General features: G+C 44.0%; 1 protein-coding gene and 1 long non-coding RNA gene across 2 annotated transcripts in view; one reads left to right on the forward strand and one right to left on the reverse strand.

Moving 5' to 3' along the window:
• Positions 1-525: 525 nt before the first annotated feature.
• LOC116746299 lies at positions 526-6,001 on the reverse strand. Its single transcript, XR_004347669.1, has 2 exons — positions 5,847-6,001; positions 526-831 (listed from the first exon to the last, which is right to left on the reverse strand). It is a non-coding gene; the product is annotated as an uncharacterized LOC116746299 (long non-coding RNA).
• A 259-nt stretch (positions 6,002-6,260) lies between these two features.
• TOM1L1 (target of myb1 like 1 membrane trafficking protein) overlaps positions 6,261-18,835 on the forward strand; it is a 60,951-nt gene continuing 48,376 nt past the window's right edge. Inside the window, exons 1-4 of the mRNA XM_032616286.1 lie at positions 6,261-6,557; positions 9,221-9,305; positions 11,199-11,277; positions 16,167-16,316. Of these exons, the coding sequence (XP_032472177.1) occupies positions 6,500-6,557; positions 9,221-9,305; positions 11,199-11,277; positions 16,167-16,316 (372 nt within the window). The 5' untranslated portion in view covers positions 6,261-6,499. The remainder of the gene's footprint in view (positions 6,558-9,220; positions 9,306-11,198; positions 11,278-16,166; positions 16,317-18,835) is intronic.

Consider the following 18,835-nt stretch of genomic DNA (forward strand, 5'->3'; position numbering starts at 1 on the left):
TTTTCAAAATAACCTTATGAAGTTATTTTTATCATCTGAGATCTGGGACTTGAAACCAGGTGATCTGACTTGCATATCTGAGCAAGATTTCCAAAGGAACACATTGAAATTAAATTACAAACCTCAAATAAGTTAAGTGTGAACTGGTGAGGTCATGAAACCCACCAAAAGCAAGTTGCCTTGGGTTATGAAAATATTGGTTCCCTTGGTTTACTTTTCAGATAAAATTTTGGTTTAAAACTTCATTGGAATCCTTTGAGATGACAAATTTAGCCGAAAAGTGCCCTTTAGTCCCAGATCTCAGTGGCACTCCTTAATTATAAGTATGATGAGGGAAGTTAATGAAAGCATTTGTGTGGTTTAAAGTTCAATATTGGTGGAAGGGTGAATGTTTAAAATCAACCAACAAACTTTTACTTAGCACCGCCAGATGAGGAGTGCTTGACTAGTTGCTGCAGGTGTTACCAAGCCAAACTTGGGTCCACTCACTGGATACACAAGCAAAACACATCTACTGACACCGGGTTGCAGAGAAGCAAAGTACAGTGTTTATTGCAGGGCACCAAACAAGAAGAATGGGCAGCTAGTGCTCAAAAGACCCAAACTCCTCAATGGCTTGCAGGGAAGGTCTTTTAAAGACAACTTTTGAGGTGAGCATTGCAGGGTGCATGATTAGCTCGTGAACTTTCTTCTGATTGGTTGGTGGTGAGGTAACAGGGTGATGTTTCAGGAATTGTAATCATCCTCCTTCTGGTTCCAACCAGTCTGGGGTCTACATGTTTGTGGTCAGCATGTAATCACCATCTTCCATCTGGGTGGGGGTCTGCATTTCTGTGGAACAACTCAAAGATACAGGTCAAATTGTTATGTGTATTCCTTGAGGAGGAACTAGGACTCTGTTTTATTGCTGAACTATTGTTTCAGCTATCATTACCTGTCTTGAGTGACTTGTTTTTCCTTTGATTCTGCATTCCCTCAATTCTCTAATTGTTAACTTCTTGTCCCTGCTCTTTGGAACATGGGGAAGGCCTAGGAGACTAAAACCTTTTCTAAAAACAAGAATGGGGGACATGAAAGTGTTTTTGTGTCTGGGAAGGCCCTGCAGGGTCCTGCTTGGTTTCACAGGTACTCCCCAAGATCAATGACAGGAACTTGGCTCTGGGTACAGTTTGTCTCATTCCTAAGCTTTGGAATGAGACAAACCCAAATTCATCTCCCAATTCTGAGTGACTCTAGGCAAGTCATTTAGTAAAATGGAAATAACGATTCTTAGTTTATAAAATTATTATTATTATTATTGGAGATACAAAAGCACTTTTTAGAGTGGCTGGCAGAGTAAGAAGTCAACCAGTGTTAGCTCCCATTACTCTCCTTATGCCTCTCTCATCTTGCATCTCTAAGTTCAGCCAAAAGCCCAAGAGCAGGAAGAGAGAAGACTGAGCTTTGAAGTTAATTTCCAGAATAAGAAGTTTCCAAGATGTAGATACTAAAAAATAACTGTGGAAATAAAGTCAACATACATCTTTGTACCTACAGTTTTCAAAAACAATGGGCAAGAATTATTGTGTAAAATGTTACTTTTAAAGATAATTAATACTAATACATCTATAGATGCACAGGGTCTTGCTATATTTGAGAGAACCCAAGCTTCAGTCCAATTTCATCCTTAAAGAGTATTGTCTTATGACATTTAAGAACTGCTGGTCTGAGCAGTATTCATAGAGGAGAAAAGGCAAGGAGATAGATAAAGAACACAAAGGAATCTGAAACTAATTGAAAGAGAAGAATTGAGGATAATTTCAAGATTTTTTATTTGGGAAAGTATGATACCATTAGCCAATCTGGGGACTTTTAAAAATCTTGATGCCCTTGATACATTCCAGGTTCGTTAAATCGGAATCTCTGAGGGTGGGAGCCAGGCATCAGTACTCTTTACAGTAGCTCAGGTGATTCCAACACATCCATTACTGCCTTCATCAAAACAAAGAAGTCAGGTAGCATACTGAGACAGTGGAGGAAGGGGATGAGTATAATTCTAGTTCTGTCAAGGTCAGAGTTCCAACAAGGCATCCAGGGAGGAATTAAGGACTGGATCTCAGGAAGGATAGAGTTCAAGATTTTAGAGAGTCATTTATGCATTCAATAAACTTTCCTAAGGCCTGTTAAGTGCCTGGATACCAAGCCCAACAAACAGGATTCTATTCCCTTGAGGGGCTTATATCTAGGAGGGGGGGAACATATTTCTTTTTTTTTGGCTTATAAACAAAAGAATTTTATTTCTCACAGTTCTAAAGGATGAGAAGTCCAAGATTAAGGCACTGACAAATTCAGTGTCTGGTGAGAGCCCACTGCCTGGTTCAGGAATTGCCATCTCTTTGCTGTGTCCTCACATGGTGAAAGGAGCAGGGAGCTCTCTGGGGTCTCTTTTATATTTATTTGTTTATTTATTTATTTATTTAGGTTAGGCTCTTGTTAAATACCATTTTTAAAAACTTTTATTTATTTATTTATACAGCAGGTTCTTATTAGTTCTATCTATTTTATACATGTTAGTGTATACATGTTAATCCCAGTCTCCCAATTCATCCCACGGGGGGAACATATTTCTAAACAAACAAGCAGTACAAAGTGTTGTGAGCTCTAAGACAGAAATCTGTATGTAGGACAGGAAAGGAGGACTCAGTTCTCTTGGGAGTGGTCAGAAAATGTTTCATAGAGAAGGGACAAGGAGAAGGCACCCTGAGGGAAATGGAGAAAGAGGAAAAGAGAGACTACAGAACTCTGGGGAGGCTAACAGTTTTAACAGGCAAGGAGGAAGATGGAGCCAGATGAAGATCATGAGAAGTAGCAGCCAGAGAAGGGAGTACTGTATAGGATAGGGAAGTGCCCTGAAAGGTGAGGGGGGAAAGAAGGATGGCTAATGGGACGGCATCACATAGCACAGAGAGGGCAAAGAGGATGAGGCTGAGAAATGGCTTGGAGTTGATGATCAAGTGGCTATGGAAATTAGTTTCCACAGTGGAACAGCTAGGGAAGAGAGAGTGGGAGATGTCTGGAACTGGACCCATTAGAAAAAGAGAAGGATAAAGAGAGGGCTAGAGAAAATACTGGGTTGCCCCAAAAGTTCATTCCATAATATCTTTTGGAAAAACCTGTATGAAAAATCTTTTCGGCCAACCAATACTATGCGGAGGAATGGAGGAGAATATTTAAATATTAAAATAGAGAAAAGGTGCCTGTAGTGGGAAAAGTTTGGGACTCAGGGATAAGGTATTGTGTTGCATTCTCTTAGCTGGAGCTGAATGGCCTTGGGGCGGTTACTTCGCTTAGCTGGCTGTCCATTTTTCACCTGTAAGATGATGCAGTAGACATGAGATTTATAAGGGTATGTCCAGATCTGACAATCTAAAAAATTTAGTGGAAAGAACAGAATCAAATTAGAGGGTGAAAAAGACTCTTAACTGCATAAAGCCTGATGATGGGTCAACTTTGTTTCCAGATACGTGTGTTTGCCACATTCGGTCACCTCATTCTCCAGGTACCATCCCCTAGAACCCACTTTTTAAAAAGGAAAGGGTACCACCTACCATCTAGGCTCTACGCATGTGAGTACATAGGTTAAAGTCACAGCTTCTGGAATCATACAGTCCTTCACTATGACTGCATGAAAAATGACTTACTTTGGTTTTTCTAATCTGTAAAACAGAGTAATAAGAGTACTGGTTTCAGAGTTATCATGGGATTAAATGAGAGAACGCATGTGCATGTAATGTGTTTACAGCACACCCAGCATATAGTTCTAGTAAAGAAAATATTAGCATTCTTGAATAGGTACAGAAAGAACAGCAGGACCCTGTGCCAGCAAAGTCTATGTATATCTTCTTTAAGATAGGAATAGGGGTCGTGATATACTTTGAACCACACAGATCTTTAAAAGAAAAATGAGGAGAAACATGCTTAATAAGCAGGTTCACCTAGTGGCAAAAATACAGGCTCTAGAATCAGGCAGCCGTGATTCAAACTCTAGTCAAGCTATTTATTAGTTATATATATATATATATATATATATATATATATATTTATTTATTTATTTATTTTATTTATTATTTTTTTTGGTACGCGGGCCTGTCGCTGTTGTGGCCTCTGCCGTTGCGGAGCACAGGCTCCAGACACGCAGGCTCAGCGGCCATGGCTCACGGGCGCAGCCACTCCGCGGCATGTGGGATTTTCCCGGACTGGGGCACGAACCCGTGTCCCCTGCATCGGCAGGCGGACTCTCAGCCACTGCACCACCAGGGAAGCCCTAGCTTTATATTTTTAAATCTCTGATTACATATTTGTACAAATGAAGTGTATGCTACCTGTCTCCAGGCTTAGGAAGACTGCATTCAGATGGAGTTCCACTTCCAGGCACTTAAGTGTATTTAAAGTACTGTAAAGGTTATTTGCAGGAATTCCCTGGTGTTCCAATGGTTAGGACTTGGCACTTTCACTGCAGTGGCCCGGGTTCAATCCCTGGTTGGGGAACTAAGATCCCACAGGCCACGCAGTGTGGCCAAATAAATAAATAAAGGTTATTTTCTTTGTTTCTACCTAGCATTATGACTTATGTGTAAATAAACGCTTAGTAAGTGTTTTTAGAATTGAAATTTTAGTGAGATTTTGCTCCTGGTATCCAGAAATCTTACCCTTGTTTCTTTCTGGGATTCTGCCTCTTCTCTGACCTTAACTTAGCTGTGAATTCTATCCTACTCTCAGACCATACTAACACGGACTGGTTGATTATCCCCCCTGGGGACTTGGCAGATCATGGAGAAAGTGGCAGAACACAGAAAGAAGGCTGCAACCACCACAACACCCCCGTAGGCAAACGGGGAGAAAAGAGCTTCAGAACCCATCAACCTGGTTCTGTTTACCCCGACATAATGTCCTGAACACGCTCCCTGGTGCCATGTTCTCAGTGCCTCAATCCTGTAGCACAAGGAAATAAAAAACAAAACTTCTCCCATAAGAAGTAGCAGAATTATGTTAAAATTATGTATGTTGATTCCTTCCCAGTTCTCATTCCCTGATGGAAGGCCACTGACACCAACAGCAGCCTAAGTTGAAATTTTCTCTTTAAGCTTGTAGGGTTCAGAGAGTGGAATATTTTGTAGAGTCTATAATATGAAAGAGATTAGGTTGGTGATGTCACAAGAGGTTTTCAACAGTGTGGGCAGAAGCTGTAGCGATGACTAAGCTAGTTGATAAGTAGCACCACAAGAAGTGGTTATTCACCCTGGATAAGCAGGTGGAGAATATTAGTTACAGGCAGGAGGCATTTACAACAAAAATGATTCATTCTAGATTTTAGAATCCCAGGTATTACCTCACATGGTCAAGAAAAATTAGAAATAACAGAATTAGAGCAAAAAAAAGTTAACCCCTTGGCACACACTGGAATTGGTTTTGATTTCTATTTTTAAATATATGACTAAGGACATAAGCCAGACCGATCTCCCTTTGATCTCTTGTCACCATTTCCAGGGCCCAGGAAGGGCTTGTCGAACTGGGCCCCACTTGACCACAGGAAGCAAGATCCGGAGGCAGAGGGAGCCCATCTTATGCTAACTGCCATCACCTTGGAGACACACCACTCCCCAGCAGGCTCCGGCATCATCGTGGAAGATTGTTACCATCGCTAATCAGATGTTAATCGAATGCACCAGAAAAGGAAATAAATTCCGCTTCTGAAAGGGCAGCGGGAAAGAGGTTGAAATGCTCCAGCTCGGATTTACATTCCAAAGCAGTCCTAAGGCCAAACACTCCCTGCCGGAGCAGAAGGAAAGTCCCTCTCTTCTTCTCACCTTCGCTGGAAAATAGTTCCCTGGAGGAACCAAGAACTCGCTGGGCGGCGCCACGTGGTCCCTCAGGAAATTGGGGCGAGACAAAGGACGCCGGCTCCTGTGAGGCCTCTCGATTGAAGCCAGTCCCTCCTCCTGTCCATCACCTGCAGCCTTAAAGTGCCAGGGACACATCTTCCCTCCCGGATCTCTGGGGCGGGTAAATAAGTCGGGGTGGGGTAAATATTTCTGGTTAGGCGATTCACTCAGTGGTTAAACATTTATTTTGTGGGTGCCAAACGCTGACCTAAGCGGGTTATGTGGTTAATGCTCACAGTAACCCGAGACGTGTGTTAACTCCATATTTCCTTCTCTACAAAGGGGAGCAGGAAGCGCAGAGAAGAACAGCACCTCGCCCCGAGAGCGGCAGGATCCGCCCCCGGGTCACTCGTCCCCAGCAGTGTTCCCAGGGCCGCCCGGCCGGTCCCGCGGCTCGTGGCAGGTGCGCGTGTGCCCGCCCCCTCCGGCGCTCCCGCCTCAGCCCCACCAGGACCCAGACCGGAGCCCGGCGCCTCGCAGCGGCCAGGGGAAGTGCGGCCCGGGGGGCGGAGCCAGGGCCGTGCGGGTGGAGTCGTGAGCCGCGGTGGCGGAGGCCCGGGCCGGCTCCTTGCGCTACCATGGCGTTCGGGAAGAGTCACCGGGACCCATACGCGACCTCCGTGGGCCAGCTCATAGGTAAAAGGGGGACCCCTCCGGCTTGGGGCCGGGACGCTACGCGTTGACTCTGTTACCGGCCGCAGAGGATCGCGTGGGTCCGAGTTCGACGAACTCCTCCCCCCTCCCCCGCAACTTTCCCAGGCCCCGCGCTCCGCTGGTCCCGAGCGGCACCTGTCCCCGACGACCTCTCTCAAACCCCACCTCCTCACCTCCCGTCTTCCGGTGCTTTCCGGGGTGGGGGTGGGGTGGAAGCGGACAGGTGGACCGAGGGGATCCAGGTGTGGCGTGGCTGGCCTCTACGGGGCCGTGTCAACTTCTGGGTAAGGGGGAGCTCTTCAGAAAGTGAGTCCACCCGAGGGCCAAGTGTTGTCCTGCCCGTTTTGCAAAGAGAAAAAGTTTCCAGGAGGTTAAGTGCAGGGACCTCGATGTGACAGGCAGGTCTCCAAACTAGTTCTGACTCCAGGCCCTTAAAACGTGAGTTACTTTTTAGTGGTGAACAAAGAGAACGAACATGCCTAGCACCGGAGCGAAGGAAGGGGGAGCCAGGCGCGCTCTGGGTACACAAGAGGCCTCTCCAGGCCACTAGGGGCTACACAGGTGTCTGCCTGACTCCTTCCCTCTCCCGTGGCCGTGCTCTGATCCATGTACACGGAAGCCAGAGCCAAGTGCCTGGACTGTTTAACAACACCGGCTCCCTTCTCCCTGGTCTCTGATACCTCCCTTGGGAACCGGGTGTGGCACCAGTGCATATAGATGCCAAGCAAAGCGTGATCACTTCGGGGAGCTTAGTGGGATGAGGAAATCATGAAAACCTGGTAGTTATAATAAGGAGGCTCAGATTTGAACAGTTTTGCCTGCAGCTCAGTTAACTGCTGTATGACAAGAACACATTACCCAGGGACTTCCCTAGTGGTCCAGTGGTTAAGACATCACCCTTCCAATACAGGGGGCGCTGGTTCTATCCCTGGTCTGGGAACTAAGACCCCACATGCTGCGCGGCCAAAAATAAATAAAGAATGAATAAATTAAAGAACAAAAACCAAAACACTACTCAACCTGAAGCTTAGTTCCCATACCTTTATAAGATGGTGAGTGTAACTATCATTGAGGAGGAGATGCTTTCTAAACTGTTGCTGGCTGTATCTCTGTTGGGTATTAAAATGAACCCTGAACAGAAGTGGATTCAGGCTGCATCTTCATAGGCTGATTTATTCTTTAATGCTGTGAACATTTACTGCCAGCTATATCCCTGGACCTGGACCAGGCAAAGGTAAGATGTGGTCTCAGCCATCACGGAACGCATAATCTTATAGGGAAGACGCACACAATTTCGTACTGACAATGGTGCAGTACCTTTGCAATAGAAGAGAAGTGTAAAACACCCAAAACTTATGAAAAGGGAGAACTTAACTCTGCCGTGGCCTTTGAAGGGTGAATAGGAGTTTTCTAGGAAGATGGGAAGGTGGGAAGAAGTAAGACAGAATGGGGAGCAAGAAATCTGGCAGAAAGAACCTTGTAACTGAACACAAGGTTGGTAAGCCTTGTCCATTTGAATGCCAAATTCAAATAGTGTTTCTCCTAGATGAGGAGCAGTCTAAGCTTCGGAGTTCCCCTAACCAAACCTTTATCCTCTTCATTATCCTTTTTATTTTTGCTCAATTCCCCTAGAACCTCATGTTTTCATGCTGAGGGATATTCTCCTTTCTCGTAATAGAGATGTTAAGCTCATTCAGGTTGAGTGTTCTATTATCCTTCCCCGGTGACTTTTTGTATTCTTAAGGAGGATGTCAGAAGAGGGAAAAGCTATCTGACTGTTTAGTGATGGGGTTACAGGTACAGGAGCCTTCAAGTCTGCCTGGTGCAGCTCTGGTTAGCACAGGTGCTAGGAAGTACATAGACAGTTTCAGTAGATCTGTCTTTTTCTCAACAACACCCCCCAAAGGAGAATAAGTGACTTTTAAAAAGCAAACAAAAACTGGCATCAAACATCAAACAACCTAGATTTGAATGCTAGTTCTACCGTGTACTGACTGTGTAGCCTTGGGTAACTTCCTTAACCTCCTTGAACTTCTGTTTCATCACCTCAAAACAGTGGGTTAGGGGCTTCCCTGGTGGCGCAGTGGTTGAGAGTCCGCCTGCCGATGCAGGGGACACGGGTTCGTGCCCCAGTCTGGGAAGATCCCACATGCCGTGCGGAGCGGCTGGGCCCGTGAGCCATGGCCGCTGAGCCTGCGCGTCCGGAGCCTGTACTCCGCAACGGGAGAGGCCACAACAGTGAGAGGCCCACGTACCGCAAAAAAAACAAAACAAACAAACAAAAAAAAAACAGTGGGTTAAATGAAATTGCATAAGATAAAATACTTAGTTGAGCACTGTGCACTTCATCTTGTAGGTGACTGTCCTTCTCTGAAAGACAGGCAGGCAGATGGAGATTTAGCTGGGCTGTCCTGGCTCTGCAGCCTTTATTAATAGGTCACTCATTACTGTTGCAACAGAAACACCTGGGTTTTGACTGATTCTTGAATTACTGGGAATTGCTCAGAAAAAAAAATCTCTCTGCTCTTTGGTGATATAAACTTAATGGTCCTTGCTAGTGAACTCCAGGCAGATTGTTTCAGGAGGACCAAACATGTTTTATTCTGTTGTAGCTCAGATTCAACACAACAGCTTTTTCTTTGCAGAAAAGGCTACATTTGCTGGAGTTCAGACTGAAGATTGGGGCCAGTTCATGCACATCTGTTACATAATTAACAGTGCCCACGATGGGTGAGTTCAGTGTGTGGTTCATGTATTTGCCTCTCATAAGAAGTGTCAGAACACATTTTCTCTTGCAAACTGGTTTTCTTGTTGAAATAGTGTTTCCATCACCCATTAAGCACCCACTGCCTTTTAAAGACATGTCAGGTTGAAATATTAGGACAGCTGCTTGTTTCAGCATGTGGAATATCTGAGAATCCATTATAATTTTTCTCCTCTTTGCCTTTTCCTTAATAGTTTCAAATTTTGTCTCGGTGAAGCTCAAATTCCTTGTTCTTTAAGGAGAGAGGAAGATATTGTTTCCTTTGTTAGGAATTCTTCTTGCTCTGATTGGCAATATTTTATGTTACTGTAACTGAAAAATATTATCAAGAAGCTAGTGGACTCCTGGTGGTGACCTGTCTCTGGGCAGTTGTCATTATCAACCAGGAAATAAGCTAGCAGTTGTTTTCCTCTGCCTGTCACAAGACAATTTTTTTTTTCTTCCGAATGCCAACTCACCCATGTTTATGCTGAGTTCTTAAACAATGTGGTATCTTTTGTTACACTTCTTAAACTTTAGAGAATTGAAGTTTAAAAAATAAAATCATTAAGAAGACCAACTATTTTGTGATTTAGTCTGAACCACAAGTTGTTATAAGGGATACAATTCTCTTGATTTTCCTGTGCATTTAAACTAATAATGAACAGCAAAGGAGACTGTCTTAGTTTTTGTTGATGAAGAAAACTTTACACTTAATTATTGACTATCTCAATGGAAAGTGTTTATGGTTAGTACTTTAAAATATTTATGGTGTTTTCCCTGTAATCTTGTTTACCATATTTGTTTCCTCTAAACCTTTTCTTCACTGATAATACTAATTTCTTCATTGATAATGCAAAAAGGGAAATGCAATGTAAAATTTTTTTCTTTTAAAACAATGTCTTTATTCTTTTCAACTTTTCTAAGGGTTTCATCTTAGATTTTATATATGATTTTTTAGAAATATATATAATATTTTATAATAGTTACAATTTTAAGTATACATAATATTATGTAATTATATTATCATATAATAGAAATTCTACCCATGCAAGCATAACAAACAAAATTGGAAGGTAATATGCAAAAAATATTTGTATCTTTTTTAAGTTTTGAGGTATAATTGGCATATAGCACTGTATAAGTTTAAAGTGTACAGCATAATGACTTGAGTTACATATACTGCAAAACAGTTTCCACAAGTTTCGTTAACATCCATCACCTCATACAGTTACAAAAAATGTTTTTTCCTTGTGATGAGAACTTTCAGGATCTACTCTCTTAACACCTGTCAAACATACCATACAGCAGTATTAACTATAGTCATCATGTTGTACGTTACATCCCCATTACTTATCTATAACTGACCATCTCAGAGTAAATTTAGACTGTCTACTTACACATAGTTCCTCCTTTTGTAACATAACATTGTAGCATATCAGAACCTGACCTGGTTAGTCCTAACTCCTCCTACATCCCATTGCCTATAGGATGCTTAGGAAATACTAATAAAAATAGGTAACATTTTTGGAAATTACATTTCCTGTAAACTGGTTCTGTGCGTTGATATGGGCTGTGGGTGTGAGTATGCGTTGATATGGGCTGTGGGTGTGAGTATATTTCACATGTAGTGCTTTCTAGGTAATGATCATCATCTGCATATTTCATTTGATTCTGACAAGGAGGTAGGTGGTATTGTCTGCCTAGATGTATGAGGAAACGGGTGTAAAAATGTTAAGTCATCTGCCCAGCACCACACAGAACCAATACCTTGGTTATCTCCTTAGCCGTTCCTCTTTCTACACTGCATGCTGCTTTTCAGAGACTACTTGCTTTCAGCAATGGCTACGTTGATGATTTTACTGTGTTTATTGCCACAGGCCAAAAGATGCAGTAAAAGCTTTGAAGAAAAGGATTTCCAAAAACTACAATCATAAAGAAATACAACTTACCTTGTCAGTAAGTATTTACTTTAATGTTAAATTAAGACCAGAATTTTCCAAGCTATAGTCACGTTTCTAATTTGGGGTATAAAAGATACAAATATTCTGAGATAATTAATAGGTTAGCAAAAAGTTATTTACAGTATGAATTAAAACTATTCATTTATTGAGAATCGCAGAATCAAGGGAGTTTCGTTGTTTGTAATAGCATTTAATTCGGTGGAAAGTGAGTGTTCCTGGAAAAGCGTATTTTCCTGGTTAGGAGATGGGCACTGGTAATGAAAAACCTGTAGGTACTGAGTTGCTCAAGAAGTTTGTGTATGTGTTACACATGGGGAAAATTGAAGCTTGAGAAGTGCCTCCCCGTCATCTTTCTACCTCATTTGAACACCTCTGTGGAATTCTGAGATGCTGGAGGCTCTTTAGGTTTCAGCCAAGTTCTGCTGTTTGGTATAATTTGGAGAATGTTCTTTGTTGATTTAAACAATTCTCCTGTGCACCTTATCGCTTGATTTGGGTGTGGACATTTATTTGACATGTTCCCATTTTCCCCCAACCTTGGCCGTGTGACCTCTTCAGTTGCTTGGTGAGTTGCCCGTTTTACTTCAGTATGTTTTGCAAACCCTGCCTGCTGCCTGAGAGTGAGCTGTGTGGCTTTCTAGTTTCTTCTGTGTGCCTTTGCTGACCTCAGCCCAGCCGCAAGCCACATGTGGTCATGGCACTACTCTGCCAGCATCACACTGCTCTTAGGGGACTTGGACGTGTTTATCTAGAGGGCTGTGGAACAGAGGTGAGCACAGCCCCCCTTTTCTAGCTTCAGGGGTAAAATAATTTATCACATCTTGCTTACTTGGAGAGTAACTGAATGAGAAAATGAATTGAAGTCTTAATGATACTATCACTGAAGAAACCCTTCAAGTTGGGGTCTGAATATAGTTTTAGAGGGATTTTCTTCTCTCATCTTTTTTGACCTCTCCCCTGTCCTTTACCATAGCAGCCCCCTCAGGGAGGTCACAGAATGCAGGCAACTGGAGAGAGAGGAGTAAGGCACTTCAGTAGAAATGTCAGAACAATGGGTTGGTGGTGGAAATAAACCTTTGCCTGGTACCTGGTTGATGCTCTCAACAACCCTTTGAAGAAGTTGTATTATTGACTCCACTTCAGAAATGAAGAAACTGAGACTTACTGAGGTTAAGTGATTTTTTTTTTTTTCCCCTCCAAGATTTAAGTAGCATAGGCAAGATTTCAATCCGGTTCTCAGATTCTAAATTCCATGTCCTTGCCCCATACCACCTTGCTTCTCAGAACAAATCAAGCCCCTTGAAAGAAAAGGCTGCTGTGTTTCATTTGTGTTTTCAACTCCTTTCTACATGGTAGAAGACCTAGTGCATCAGTGTACCAGGTGTTGAGTGGTTAAAATGATTGAGTGTCCTTCAGCCCCCATCCCACTCTCCTAGCATCCAGGAAGGACTCAAGGAATATACTGTAGAATTGGGGTAGAAAGATACGTAGCTGTGCCCTAAAATGAAGTGGATCTAGGATATCTCAGGGCTGCTGAAGGTTAGGAGAATTGACTGAGCAACCTAAGGGCAGAAGATGAATTTATGCCACTTTTGAATTTCAGCATGTGGTATTTCACCTTCTCACAGTTGTTTATTCTATATAATGTGTTTGTCTCTTTCTCTCTTGTAGCCAGCCTACGTGACATTTCCATGGTTGCTTCTTATCCTCAGCTCCATATCCTCCTCCATCACAGTTCCTTCCTTCTGGGGATTAACCAGGACTCTTCCCTGGGGAATCTGACTTATCCCAGAGTGTTGTCTCTTTCAGCCCTCCATCTCTGAGTTCCCACTCTTTCTGTCCTTCCAGTCGTCTGATCTCTTAGGCCTTACTGCCAGCTAGCTGCCTGTTCCCTGTTCCACCTCAGGTAACTGTACATCCTCCACCTCCTAATTTCCACACCAGTACGTGAGAACAAGCGAATCTAAAACCTGTGTCAAAGTAAGGGTGAGAGTCACAGGTTGGGGGTCATTGTTAGGGGCAGAGTTCATTAAGGTACCTACTTCTTGGATTTTCTTTGAATTGGTCTTTGACTCTTGCTAGCTTCATGCATATTTCCCCAAGTTGTATAGTCAATGGCCCAATCACCTCACCTCACGCTACTCACTGCATTGTAGTGGTGTCTTTAAGGCTTCAGAACAGACTTTAATATTAACTTAAGCCAGACTTAATCATGAGAGAGATTAGTCACAGAAAGAATCATCCAGGGGCTTCCCTGGTGACACAGTGGTTGAGAATCTGCCTGCTAATGCAGGGGACACGGGTTCGAGCCCCTGTCTGGGAGGATCCCACATGCTGCGGAGCAACTAGGCCCGTGAATATTTAGCATTCATTTTACTGTTAGGGAAAATGAGATTTGGAGGCAAAGTATCTTGCCTAAGACTGCATATCTGGTTACATGAAGTATTTTTATAAATTCCCATTGAACTAGAGGCACTTTTCCTCTCAGCAGTTCATCAGATAAAAACTCATCATAACAGTATATCAAGCAAAAGCTCATGTTATTCAACTTTTCAGCTTGCATTAAAATACAGTAGATTCATCTTAATATGTTTTGGATTCTGATTTTACTTTCCTTTGCCTTAAAGGTTCTCCCTGTATATTTCACAAAGCTGCATGTGCTCAGCTTCTGTATTTTATGGTTGCATTTTTAGCCACATTGCCCTTAAAACTGCAGCTTTCATACCTTCTTATTTTTGTATTGCCATTAAAGTGACACAAATGCAGAGCATGGTGTAAAGTCAGTTTTCAGGGCTTCTTTTCTGCAAAGATGATTATACCTATCCTGGTCACGTTATGGTTTTTGTGACCTCAGAGAAGGTGGTAGCATGGGAACTAGAGATTTAATTTTGTTTTTAGATCACTTTTAGAAATCCACTTTCTGCATGCAGTTCTTCAATACCAGCTCATTCCTTCTTAGCCTGACTTCTGCTTATGTTGCTTTATTGAAAATCTTTTTTTCAAGGTGACTGATGACCCCACTAATCAACAAACCTAGCTGAGTTTTTCAGTCCATATTCTTAACCGTTTGACACTCCATATTCCTAGAGACTCTGTCCTCTTTTGATTTTACCAACATTATGTTCTATTTATCTTATGCATCAGTTTCTGTTGATTGCCTTTCCTGAGCGTCCTTCTCGCCTCACAGGTGAACCCCTTTGTCCCTTCCTCTCTGCTCATCCAAGGCAGGCTTGATTACTCACTTTTGGCCTCACTCTCCCCTGAACTATAGCTGTGCATGTACAGCTCACAGCAAAAAATCTCTACCTGAATGGCTCATTGTCCTTTTTGTCTTAGTCATCTTCAGCTGCTCTAACAAAATACCATAGATTAGGTGGCTTAAACAACAGACATCTATTTCTCACAGTCCTGGAGGCTGTGAAGTCCAAGATCAAGGTGCCAGCAGATCCAGTGTATGATGAGGGCCCACCCTCTGGCTTGTAGATGGCCATCTTCTTGCTGTATCCTCACATGGCCAAGAGAGAGATGATCTCTCTTATCCCTTTCTTATAAGAGCACTAATCTCATTCATGAGGACTCCACCCTTATGACCTAACTCCCTCCCAAAAGTCCCACCTCCAAATACCATCACATTAGGGATTAGGAGGTTCAACATAGGAATTTGGGAGGTACACAAACATTCAGTTCACAGCACTTATAAACTCAAAATATCTAAATTTCAACCCACCATTTTGACCTTCGACTAGTCATAGTATCCCATCCACTTCCAGATTTCCATCAGTCTCATGCAGAGTAACAGTCACGTCACTTTCAGCCTTTCCTTTTCAACAAACCCCGGTTGCTGAAAGCTCTTGCTTCATAATTCTCATGTCTTTCCCTGCCTTGTACCCACATCATCCTAGTTTAGGCCTTTCTGCATCAGGCTGTACTAGTGGGTAACTGCTGGATCTCTCTCTCATTCCAGGGTCTTTGCCCTCCAATTCCCTTTGTAGGGTGCTGCTTGAAAACCTTGTCAGGGTACTTTGCATGCACTAACCTTTCTCTCAAGTTCAGGATAGAGTTGTGATGGTGACAGAACTAATAAGAACCCTTCAGTGGCTTCTTACTGCCTTCAAGATAATGTTCAAATTCTTTACATTGCCACACAACATTTCTCTACCGTCTGGATGAAGCCCCTCCAGACTTAATCCACCCACCTCCCCAATGTCCCCAGTTTGCTGATGTAAAGAAGCCTCTACAAACTGGAGTACTTATTTTCCTCCTTACAGCTCATATGCTTTGTCACCTGTACTTATATTTTTTAATACCATTTACCTGTCTAGACTATTGCTCTATACTCATTTGTACTTTTCTTGACCATTTTTCAAAGCCCAGCGTAGAACCACCCTTTTCCAAAAGTCTTAAGACCACCTGGCCCTAAATTATCACATCTGCCTATAAAGGTCTGTAGCTGGGGTAACCATGTAATTTTTCATCTAGGCAAGGACATTTTTGAGAGTGAAAGGAGGTATCATCATTAATAAAACCAGGACAACAGGAGTTCACCAGGACTTTCCTGGCAAAACTAGGACAAATGTCACCTTGTATAGAGCCCACATGCTTCGTTTGTACCTCCCATTGGCCCTTGGCATTTACTACCTTGCACAGTTATTAGTTCTCATATAATTGTGTCCTGGCTCCCCAACAGGACCATCCGCTAAGCAGTTACATTATGCCTTATATTTCCTCACATTCCCAGAACCTAACATTTTGCCATGTATTTTAGTAGATACTAAACTATGTTTATTAATTGGAATGCTGGTGGAAATCATTACTTAGCAATTTTTACCTTATATTTAGGAGGTGGTTTTGCAAAGAGATAAAACGTTTAATTTTTCTCTTTAGCTTATTGACGTGTGTATGCAGAACTGTGGTCCGAGTTTCCAGTCTCTGATTGTGAAGAAGGAATTCGTTAAAGATAGTCTAGTTAAGCTGCTGAGTCCCAGATACACCTTGCCAATAGACATTCAGAATAGAATTTTGAATTTCATTAAGGTAAGTCTATTATATATCTTATGGGATGGTGAATGTCTAAGATTAGAGATTTAATTACCTAACTCCCAATTGGTTCAGTGATCCTTTACAAGCCTGGGATTGAGCCCCAAAGAGTTTTTACTATTCGGTTTTCCATGTAATAATAATTTCTTGGCATTGGATAGTGGCCTTTTTCTGAAGAATTTGTAGTCTTTTCCATACGTGTCTCTCAGTTTCTATCTTATCTACATCAGATAGGAGAGAGAGTGACGTGTACATTCATTTTGCAGGTGTGGAAACTATGTTCTAGGGTAGATAACTCACTGCTTTCAGAGTTATTTGGCAAAAGAGCTACTGATGCTGTTTTAGAATCTGTTAATTCTAGATTTAGTATAGCAAAAAACAAACAATAGTATCTATTCCAGAGTTTCATTAAATTGTTGAGGCATGGCAGTTTGACGATTAAAAATATATTATTCTAATGGCCATCATAAAAAAATATACAAACAGGACTTCCCTGGTGGCGCAGTGGTTGAGAGTCCGCCTGCCGATGCAGGGGACGCGGGTTCGTGCCCCGGTCCGGGAAGATCCCACATGCCGTGGGGTGGCTGGGCCCGTGAGCCATGGCCGCTGAGCCTGCGCGTCCGGAGCCTGTGCTCTGCAACGGGAGAGGCCACAACAGTGAGATGCCCACGTACCACACACAAAAAAAAATACACACACACACACACACACACACACACACAATGGAGAGGGTGTGGAGAAAAGGGAACCCTCTTGCACTGTTGGTGGGAATGTAAATTCATACAGCCGCTGTGGAGAACAGTATGGAGGTTCCATCCCACTACTGGGCGTATACCCTGAGAAAACCATAATTCAAAAAGAGTCATGTGCCTGAGGGGACCTTGAAGATGGCGGAAGAGTAAGACGCGGAGATCGCCTTCCTCCCCACGGATACACCAGAAATACATCCACACGTGGAACAACTCCTACAGAACTCCTACTGAAGGCTGGCAGAAGACCTCAGACCTCCCAAAAGGCAAGAAACTCCCCACGTAACTGGGTAGGGCAAAAGAAAAAACAGAGACAAAAGAATAAGGACGGCACCTGCACCAGTGGGAGGGAGCTGTGAAGGAGGAAAAGTTTCCACACACTAGGAAGCCCCTCCGCGGGCAGAGACTGCGGGAGGCAGAGGGGGGAGTTTCGGGACCGCGGAGTAGTGCACAGCGACGGGTGCGGAGGGCAAAGCGGGGAGATTCCTGCACAGACGATCGGTGCTGACCGGCACTCACCAGCCCGAGTGGCTTGTCTGCTCACCCGCCGGGGCGGGCGGGGCTGCGAGCTGAGGCTCGGGTTTTGGTTTTGGACGGAGCTCAGGGAGAGGACTGGGGTTGGCGGCTTGAACATAGCCTGAAGGGGTTAGTGCACCACGACTAGCCGGGAGGGAGTTCGGGGAAAAGCCTGCACCGGCCGAAGAGGCAAGAGACTTTTTCTTCCCTCTGTTTCCTGGTGCGCGAGGAGAGGGGTTTAAGAGCGCTGCTTAAAGGAACTCCAGAGACGGGCGCGAGCCGCGGCTAAAAGCGCGAACCCCAGAAACGGGCGCGAGCCGCGGCTGAAGGCGCGAGCCCCCGAGACGGGTGCGAGCCGCGGCTGAAAGCGCAAACCCCAGAGACGGGCACGAGCCGCAGCTAAAACCGCGGACCCCAGAGACGGGCGGGAGACGCTAAGGCTGCTGCTGCCGCCACCAAGGGGCCTGTGTGCGAGCACAGGTCACTCTCCACACCCCTCTTCCGCGGAGCCTGTGCAGCCCGCCACTGCCAGGTTCCCGGGATCCAGGGACAACTTCCCCGGGAGTACGCACGGCGGGTCTCAGGCTGGTGCAACATCACGCCAGCCTCTGCCGCAACGTCACGCTGCCTCTGCAGCCGCAGGCCCGCCCCGCACGTACTGCCCCTCCTACCCCCATCCCCCAACCCCCGGCCTGAGTGAGCCGGAGGCCCCGAATCAGCGGCTCCTTTAACCCCGTCCTGTCTGAGCGAAAAAACAGACGCCCTCCAGCGACCTACACGCAGAGGCAGGGCCAAATCCAAAGCTGAGCTCCTGTGAGCTGTGAGAACAAAGAAGAGAAAGGGAAATCTCTCCCAGCAGCCACAGAAGCAGTGGATTAAAGCTCCACAATCAACTTGATATACCCTGCATCTGTGGAATACCTGAATAGACAAGGAATGATCCCAAATTGAAGAGGTGGAATTTAGGAGCGAGATCTATGATTTTTTTCCCTTTTCCTCTTTTTGTGAATGTGTACGTGTATGCTTCTGTGTGAGATCCTGTCTGTATACTCTTGCTTCCACCATCTGTCCTAGGGCTCTATCCGTCCATGACTTTTTTTTAAAAATTCTTTTTCTTAATAATTAAGTTTAATTGTAATAACTTTATTATACTTTACCTTCGTTCTTTCTTTCTTTCCTTCCTTCCTTCCCTCCTTTAGACAACGAATCACCCCAAATTGAGGAGGTGGTCTCAGGGAGCAGGATTTATGA

Source organism: Phocoena sinus, chromosome 20 (genome assembly GCF_008692025.1).
Source record: "Phocoena sinus isolate mPhoSin1 chromosome 20, mPhoSin1.pri, whole genome shotgun sequence".
Classification (NCBI taxonomy): Eukaryota; Metazoa; Chordata; class Mammalia; order Artiodactyla; family Phocoenidae; genus Phocoena; species Phocoena sinus.